Source organism: Podarcis vaucheri (genome assembly GCF_965113315.1).
Source record: "Podarcis vaucheri genome assembly, chromosome: 11".
Taxonomy (NCBI): domain Eukaryota; kingdom Metazoa; phylum Chordata; class Lepidosauria; order Squamata; family Lacertidae; genus Podarcis; species Podarcis vaucheri.
Genome location: NC_138749.1, coordinates 54,020,895 through 54,030,263, shown reverse-complemented (window position 1 = coordinate 54,030,263; position 9,369 = coordinate 54,020,895). Strand labels below are relative to the sequence as shown.

Genomic DNA, 9,369 nt, shown 5'->3' with positions numbered 1-9,369 from the left:
GCTGAAGAGTATGGCTGAAAGCCAAAATCATAGAATCATAGAATCATAGAGTTGGAAGAGACCACAAGGCCCATCGAGTCCAACCCCCTGCCAAGCAGGAAACACCATCAGAGCACTCCTGACATATGGTTGTCAAGCCTCTGCTTAAAGACCTCCAAAGTAGGAGACTCCACCACACTCCTTGGCAGCAAATTCCACTGTTGAACAGCTCTTACTGTCAGGAAGTTCTTCCTAATGTTTAGGTGGAATCTTCTTTCTTGTAGTTTGGATCCATTGCTCCGTGTCCGCTTCTCTGGAGCAGCAGAAAACAACCTTTCTCCCTCCTCTATGTGACATCCTTTTATATATTTGAACATGGCTATCATAGCATCCCTTAACCTCCTCTTCTCCAGGCTAAACATGCCCAGCTCCCTTAGCCGTTCCTCATAAGGCATCGTTTCCAGGCCTTTGACCATTTTGGTTGCCCTCCTCTGGACACATTCCAGTTTGTCAGTGTCCTTCTTGAACTGTGGTGCCCAGAACTGGACACAGTACTCCAGGTGAGGTCTGACCAGAGCAGAATACAGTGGCACTATTACTTCCCTTGATCTAGATGTTATACTCCTATTGATGCATCCCAGAATTGCATTGGCTTTTTTAGCTGCCGCGTCACACTGTTGGCTCATGTCAAGTTTGTTGTCAACCAAGACTCCTAGATCCTTTTCACATGTACTGCTCTCAAGCCAGGTAGGTTTTATTTTGTTTGTTTGTTATCTTATATTTTGGAAATGTACATCCAGGTTTTTTCCTTTAATTTTTGGGGGAGATATAGCTTGTTTAGCTTAGATATAAATCCAGCACTGCCTGCATAACGGTTCCATTCATTTCGTGGAGTTTCCTTGACAAGCTGATTCATGACTGAGTGGGTTTCAGAAACAGCTCCCTGTCTAGAGTCTTCTTAATCACTCTCCTTTTTATGACAGGCAGTGCTCTATAGTGGTTAGGATGTCAGGCTGGGATGTGGGAGACCCAGGGTTCAAATCTCCACTCAGCCATGAAGCTCCCTGAGAAACCTTGAGCCAGTTGTTTGTTTTTCAGCCTAAAGGTGGCTGTTGTGAGGGGGAAATGGAAGGGAGGAAAAGCAGAATCTAAAGGAAAAGTGAAGTAAATAAGTCAATTTTTAAAATGCAGGTAAAAGCGAAAAGCTAAGTAACAACTTGGGATGCGGTTGGCGCTGTGGGTTAAACCACAGAGCCTAGGACTTGCTGATCAGAAGGTCGGCGGTTCGAATCCCCGTGACGGGGTGAGCTCCTGTTGCTCGGTCCCTGCTCCTGCCCACCTAGCAGTTCAAAAGCACCTCAAAGTGCAAATAGATAAATAGGTACCACTCCAGTGGGAAGGTAAACGGCGTTTCCGTGCACTGCTCTGGTTCACCAGAAGCGGCTTAGTCATGCTGGCCACATGAACCAGAAGATGTATGCCGGCTCCCTCGGCCAGTAAAGTGAGATGAGCACTGCAACCCCAGAGTCATCCACGACTGGACCTAATGGTCAGGGGTCCCTTTACCTTTAAGTAACAACTTACAAGTGACCTGTCCTCTTGCCAAGCTATCCTATATGTGGCCATCTTTCTCCATCTCTATTGTGGTAAGATGCAAAGGATGAAATATGACCTCTGTACCTTTAGCACTTGTGTAGAAGAGGGATAAGTTATAGCTTGCCAAAATCCTGCCTTCAATACCACTACTAAAGTCTTGGAGTCCCCCTTTTCAGTTTTGTGTCCGGTCACCGAATTCCAGTCTTTTGACCTCTCCCTTAAAAATAATATTTAAGCAAACAGAAAGAAAAACACAGAGTTGGGCAATGCCTTCAGCAGGACCAAGCTAAAAGGCACGGAAATGTGGTGTGCTTTAAAGTTCTCCACAACTCTACATCAGGCGAGATGCTACACAAGTTAAGGATTGGTTGCAGGAGGAGGAGGAGGAGGAGAAGAAGAAGAAGAAGAAGAAGAAGAAAGATTGAAGCTGGCTGTTATAGCCATAAAGTAGTAATAGTAATATATGATTTGTACCCTGCCCATCTGGCTGGGTTTCCCCAGCCACTCTGGGTGGCTTCCAACAAAGATTAAAAATACATTAAAGTCTTCTTATAGATAGTGTGCAATCCATATGCTAGACTCCATCTAATTCCCAAGTGATGAGATACCATGTTCACATTGATGATGTTGCAAAGCATTGCACCCACTAGGTGAAGACCAATGCTAAAGCAGATTCCTAGTGAAGAATCAACTTTACCGCCTGCTGTGCTTGTGAGTGACTTCTCCCCCTCCAGCCAGAAGTGTTTATGTATCTTCGGGGAGGGGTAGGAACCAGTCAGCTCAGAGAGATTAGAAGTGATGGGTTGTACCTCTGCAAAGCATTTACCAGCAGAGGAGCTACTAGGAGCCGTATATTTGTCCTGTGATGCTCTAGGCTAGAGATACACACATATGCCCGTTTTTCTGTTGCTATAGTTACTCTTTGTATGTTTGGAGTACAGACAACTACACAGAACAGCCTAAAGAGCCCTCCCTTGGAAACTGCATTGGAACTAAAGGTCCTTTTAAAAAACGGCAGGAAAATGTATTGGAAACAAAACACCAGGTAAGTCTGCTTTTTTCCCTCTCCTATAACTGCCTTGACACCTTCTTAATCTTTGCATGCACAGAGGCAAATTCTAAACAAATTTTAGACACTCAAAAGCTTGCTATTTTGGCTCCAGCGAGAATAAATGGTAATTGACAGAGCTGTAGAAGGCTTTACTAATTAGACTACAAACGTATTTAGGAAGCAGATGCCCTGGCGATATTATGAAAGAGAATGCAGCTGTTAAACTAGGGTTCTATGGATGTGCAGGATAGCATCCTTCATTTGGCAACTGTGGTGCCTGAGCCATTCAGCTGCTTTACTCTAGTTTTTAAGAGTAAGATTCTCAGCTTGAAGTCTCATTGAATTTAGTTTTGACTTGCAGCACAGTACAAAAGCATGTCTACTCAGAAGTAAGTCCCGCTGAGTTCAATGGGGCTTACTCCCAGGTAAGCAGCAAGAGGATTGCAGCCTCACTCCTTAGTGGGTGATAGCCAACTAAGCCATTATTAGAGCAGAGCCATTGCAATCAATGCACTTAAGTGGGTCTACTCTTGAGTATGTCTTATGCAGATTGTCACGGCAGTGTGTTTAGTATTGCATTCTTTACCTTACAATTAAGGTGACATTCCTATGTACTGACTTACACCATGAGACATTTTATGGGATATCGTTTGAGTTTATTATGACATGAACCACTTTGGTGTTTCTTGTTTGCAAATGAAAAAAATAGCATGGAAACCTTCTTATTAAATAAAGTACCTGGGAGTCATGTCCTACTGAATTAAGTGGGATTTACTTCTGAGTAGACATGCCTTGGCATGTACCTTTCTCTCAAGCCCTTTTCTATATAAGCTATTTCTTCTGATTTTGCATTTCTAGGTTTATTTTAGCAGTGACTCTGGCCTTGCAAAGTATTCACTTTGGAAAAGGTGAGAAGCTCCCTCTTCTTCTGTCTTTTTTGTTTGTTTGTTTGTCTCAACACTGTTAAATGTGTGCACTTTTTAAATAAAACACACAAACCTATATCATCTTATTTTTTTATCACCTTGTCTCCTATAAGGGTCCAGACACGAGCAAATACAGGATGCTGGAGAAATTGCTGGTGCCACAGTCCCAAAGGATAACATCAAAGACCAACTCACCACATTAAATATCTTCAATGAGATGAACCAGAGTTATGAGAGCAGGAAACACCTCAATAAGCCAATAGTGCCTTTCATTGGTCTTACTGAAAGTAGGTAGCAATGTCATTTGCCATCTCTATATGCTGCCAAAACAATCATTATATACTGCAGAGATGGCCTGTGGCCCTCGCGATATCATTGGATTCCAACTGGTCCCAGCCATCTGTATTTGTGGAAATAGCAGAGACAAAAAGTCTGGTATAGAGTTTTGAAATGTATATAGTCTTGAGCAAAGGAGGCCCAAGCTCAAATCTTTGCTCTGCCACCAAACCTCCTGGGAATGCAATCCCAGATATGTTTACCTGGAGGTAAAACCCATTGTGTTCAATGGGGCTTCTTTCTACCTAAGTGTTATCAGGATTGCAGCCTAAATTTTAACCTATCCTAACTCACAGGGTTGTTGTGAGACTAAACTGAGGGACACCTCTAAAGCTCCTTGCAGGAAGGGTGGGATAAAAATGTAATAAATGCACATGTGTCCATTGGGAATCTGCTGTCAATTAACCCCAACCCTTGTGCCACATCTAATTTAATACTCAAATGTTCATGGGTGCCAATTCTGTGGAAATATTTTATGGTGGTTCAAGCAGTTTTTATGCTGTTGCATATCTGAACAGGATCATAATAATAATAATAGTTTATTATTTATACCCTGCCCATCTGGCTGGGTTTCCCCAGCCACTCTGGGCAGCTTCCAACAAAATATTAAAAATACAATAAAACATCAAACATAAAAAACTTCCCTAAACAGGGCTGTCTTCAGATGCCTTGTAAAAGTTGTGTAGTTCTTTATCTCCTTGACATCTGATGGGAGGGCGTTCCACATGGCAGGTGCCACTACAGAGAAGGCCCTCTGCCTGGTTCCCTGTAACTTTGCTTCTCACAGTGAGGGAACTGCCAGAAGGCCCTTGGCGCTGGACCGCAGTGTTCCTACGGGGAAGTGCTGCAGTTCCCATGTAATATGTCTATGGCTTAGGTCAATCACTGAGCTATATTGAGCTATATCAGAAATACTCTTTCTACCCAGGGATAATAGAAGAGCATGAGATGTTATTCTGCTATTAATGTCACATAAAAACAAGGCCATGTGCTTGTTAATTTTATTTCAGTTCATTGTTTTCAGCTAAACCGTGGGTAGGCAAACTAAGGCCCAGGGGCCAGATCCAGCCCAGTCGCCTTCTAAATCCGGCCCGCGTACGGTCCGGGAATCAGCATATTTTTACATGAGCAGAATGTGTCCTTTTATTTAAAACGCATCTCTGGGTTGTTTGTGGGGCATAGGAATTCATTCATTTCCCCCCAAAAAATATAGTCCGGACCCCCACAAAGTCTGAGGGACAGTGGACCGGCCCCCTGCTGAAAAAGTTTGCTGACCCCTGAGCTAAACTATAACCCATCAGAAATCTGCAAATCCAGGACCAGTCTTTGTTAGAGGGTCGTAAGAAAAATTTGACTTTCATTCTTTTTGGCAAATGTCTGTCATGCTACTTTCAAAGAAAACCCATTTATTTAAGTGACGAGTGAGGTCTGCTTCTGGGAAAGTGGACTTATATGAAGTCCACAAGCTTCTTCAGCAGAGACATGCCAGGGGGTTGCTGTCTGGCCACTGAGTAATCCCTAGTAGTGTGCTTTTAATCCTTATCTAAACAAACTGGGCTTAACTGAGCAAACACTCTTAACAGGCAGCTAATTTTATTGTCCCCTCAAGGCCAATAAAAATCAGACCTTTGGCAGCCAGGGAGACTTGGTGGGGCAAGTGAGAATGTAGGTTCAAAGAGGGTCTGCTTCTTAGTAAACCGTGGAATTATTCACTTCCAGGTAAAACGCTGAAGCGGGATTGCTGTCAAAATGGAGGAACTTGCATCCTGGGCAGCTTCTGTGCATGCCCCCAACACTTCACTGGCAGATACTGTGAATATGATCAAAGAAAGAGGTAAGGAAACTGACTGGGAGACATGAGTTCCTGGAGAGATGTAGTTACAGATAGGTAGCCGTGTTGGTCTGCCATAGTCAAAATAAAAAAATTCCTTCCAGTAGCACCTTAAAGAGCAACTAAGTTAGTTCTTGGTATGAGCTTTCGTGTGCATGCAAGTGTATCTGAAGAAGTGTGCATGCACACGAAAGCTCATACCAAGAACTAACTTAGTTGGTCTTTAAGGGGCTACTGGAAGGAATTTTTTTATTTGGAGAGATGTAGTTTGCTTATAATTAGGGTCAATTGGTGGAAAAAAGACCAGTGAATTCAATGGAAAAGCTTTTGATGCAGCAGACACAGAGGAGGGGAGGCAATTTTTGCCTACAGTGGTACCTCTGGTTAAGTACTTAATTCGTTCCGGAGGTCTGTTCTTAACCTGAAACTGTTCTTAACCTGAAGCACCACCATTAATGGGGCCTCCTGCTGCCGCCACGCCGCCAGAGCATAATTTCTGTTCTCATCCTGACGCAAAGTTCTTAACCTGAAGCACTATTTCTGGGTTAGCGGAGTCTGTAACCTGAAGTGTATGTAACCTGAAGTACCACTGTATTTACCTTCGTACTGCTCACTGGAGGCTGGTGCTCTTTGGCATGATTAGGATGGAAGACAGAGCAGGATTTCTAAACTATAATTGGTTATTATTTTATGTTACGTTTTCTGTGGACTGCTGGCCTGGGTTTAAGTTTTTCCTATACTGCTGTTTTAACGATGGTGATGATGATAACATGTCAATATTAATTAATTCTGAACCTTCTGATCTGTCCTTTGCAGCAACTGTGGCGTGTTCAAACATGGACAGTGGATACGAAAGAGTTGCCATCTTTGTCGGTGTGCTTTTGGTGAACTGCACTGTCTATCTCCGCGAAACTGTGGTAAGATGAAACTTCAATCTATTGTTTTGCTAATTTGCTATATATTGATGGTCCTTCATCATTCTGACTTGTCACCAGTGAGCTTCCATTTTATTTACCTTTCCAGAAGGTTCCTTGTTTCTGAGAGCTTAGCAACAAAGGTTATTTCAATGTAGCTTCCTTTCTCCAAGCTATTTGAAAGACTTCCAAATAAAATGTCACAACATACCATAACACTAGGGAACTTTCCCCTATTCCTAGTTTTAAATTTTCATATCTCTCCAGCTGAATATTTGATGGAAACAAAAAATAAGACTCAAAAGGTTTTTTGCCAACAAAATACAGTGGTACCTCGGGTTACATATGCTTCAGGTTACATACGCTTCAGGTTACAGACTTCGCTAACCCAGAAATAGTACCTCGGGTTAAGAACTTTGCTTCAGGATGAGAACAGAAATTGTGCTCCGGCGGTGCAGCGGCAGCAGGCGGCCCCATTAGCTAAAGTGGTGCTTCAGGTTAAGAACAGTTTCAGGTTAAGAACAGACCTCTGGAACGAATTAAGTACTTAACCCAAGGTACCACTGTATAGGCATGTAGAGCAATTTAAGGAATGGGTCGTGTTGGAGTAGTTCAGATTAAATTTTATCATAATGATCCCTTCTGGCCTCAGAAATCTATGAAAGCCAGTCAGTTATGTATATCTGTTATTTAAATGTATTATCTTAACAAAGTTCATTGAGCAATTAGGCTATATCAGGAACTAACTCCACACTTGCTTGACTGCTAGTTATATGTAAAATATATGCTAAAAGAGTGGTCCTTAATACACCCCCCATTAAATAATGATTCTCCCAGTTCAATTAAGTACATTGTAAGGAGCAGGAGTTCAACAGAAGATGTTATTTCGGGGAAGAACTTCCTCAGTTGAATTTCTGTCTGTCCTGAAGCTGTTAAAAGTACAGAAGGACTGTCTCCAGCATTAACTAGCTTGGGAACTTTAGTCCAGCACGTCCATTCTTAATGCCTTTATTTTGAAAGGCAGCCCCACTAATCAGAGTGTTCAGTATTTTTTCCTCCCTATAAATGGTTTAGGAAAGAGTATGGCTTTAAACTTAGAAGTTCCAGTGTAATATATGTGATCCTTGTAGGTTTGGGGTATTAATCTGTTTATTTCCTTTACTTGTGAGAAAAGGGTTAAAAATAAAAGGCATTCTATTAACTTCCTTGTGGTTTGTATTTACATTTGATTATGCTGTGATTAATGCCTGCAAGAGCTGATAAGTTGGCTCACAAAGAGGGCCGCATTTGCACCTCTCAGCTGAGAATGGGATCTGTGATTGGCTTCCAACAGATGTTAGCTTTAGCTTAAGTACTTGCAAAGAAGCAGAGGAAATTGCACAATCTGTTGAAATTCTTTGCAGAGAGGTCCCCCTGTTAACAAACTAACCATTTCTATTTTGTTTCTCAGCTGTAAGCGAGGAAGAGGAATGGATCCATTTACTTTCAAATGGCCAAAGATTAAAGAAAACAATGGGCTGCTTCTTCCTAGGCTGTTTCTTTGCACTCTGTGGACTGCTCTACCTGTTGTGAAAACTCTTTTAAGACTGGTATTCATAACCATGATTGGCCTTATGATGATGATGATGCTTGCCCTTCAAAAGAAGGAAGACTAAACGCTGAAACAAAGGACAGTGCTATATATAAAATTTATAGTGCCTGTTGTTGTTTTAAACTCCCTGTTCAACTTTCACAGTAAACTCAGCAAACCTCACTTCTGCAGTGTCCACAGAAAATTGCTCAAGAAATAAAAAGGGGCTGATAATTAACATTTTTGTTTTCAGGGATCAGGAACTTGCAGCTTTCCAGATACTGTTGGAACCCAACAATATCTGGGAAGGCTGTAGGTTTCCCATTCTGATGTCAGTCAGATTGCTAAATCTAAAAAGGACATGCTCCTTTGACACAGAAGGACTGGGACTGGTTGTTGCACTAGGCCCTAAAATTGGTCTCAAAAGTCCTGTTCTGAGCATCTCAGAAGAATCAGTGAGATGCTGGAATAGCTAGTCATAAAGTTATCCCTTGTGAAGTGCAAGCCCTACAGTGGCTAACGACTGCTTCAAAGATTAGCCCCAGTATTAAACTAGTGTTTGTTAATGAAAAAGCACTATAATGCATTAATGCCGATTTTTGTTAACTTCTGTTTAAATCTGATTTAAGCAGCTCTTTATTCTGAAGTGTTGACTCTTCCAGTGGAAGAAAAATGTATTTTCTATGGCTTAGGTGCTGGAAACAGTAAATGTTGTGTATATTCTGGAACTTTCTTTTTCTTGAAAGGGTAAAATAAAACTTATGGAACATTAATGAACCAATCTATTTTCAGTACTCATTGCGTTTGCACGTGTTCAATCATACGTCAGTTCTGTCCCATTTCCCCATTAAATGAAACTTGAAACTCTGCATGAAAACTTGAATTCTAATTGCATTTTGAGACATCGTTTTGAGCTGCGAATTGCGTTGGAACATTTGGGAATTGCAAAAGCCAGCGGGTAGCTGAAATCTACAGGCTAGTGAGGTCAGTTCCTATCAGCATCCACAGATTCTTCAAGCATCCTGAGTTAGGGCAAATTTGCATCGCTGCTTCCTTCAATCCATTCCAAACTGCCATTCCTTTTCCACACAGATCACTCAAGCAGACAGTATATCAGTCCAATGCACCAGCTAACTATAAACTCAAAATTCCATGCTAAGCATATT

General features: G+C 41.9%; 1 protein-coding gene across 1 annotated transcript; it reads left to right on the top strand.

Annotated features, from left to right (window-relative positions):
• Nucleotides 1-2,425: 2,425 nt before the first annotated feature.
• LOC309542737 (cryptic protein-like) lies at nt 2,426-8,857 on the top strand. Its single transcript, XM_082241670.1, has 6 exons — nt 2,426-2,620; nt 3,485-3,534; nt 3,666-3,839; nt 5,608-5,722; nt 6,536-6,636; nt 8,084-8,857. Exons 1-6 carry the CDS (start codon nt 2,502-2,504, stop codon nt 8,203-8,205), a joined length of 681 nt encoding a protein of 226 aa, XP_082097796.1. The 5' UTR covers nt 2,426-2,501; the 3' UTR covers nt 8,206-8,857.
• Nucleotides 8,858-9,369: the final 512 nt, after the last annotated feature.

Excerpts from the sequence above, each read along its gene's own strand:
- LOC309542737 (XM_082241670.1), top strand. The coding sequence starts at position 2,502 with ATGTTTGGAGTACAGACAACTACACAGAACAGCCTAAAGAGCCCTCCC. Across the intron at positions 3,535-3,665 it reads AAGTATTCACTTTGGAAAAG|GGTCCAGACACGAGCAAATA; the intron begins GTGAGAAGCTCC and ends GTCTCCTATAAG. Across the intron at positions 5,723-6,535 it reads GAATATGATCAAAGAAAGAG|CAACTGTGGCGTGTTCAAAC; the intron begins GTAAGGAAACTG and ends TGTCCTTTGCAG.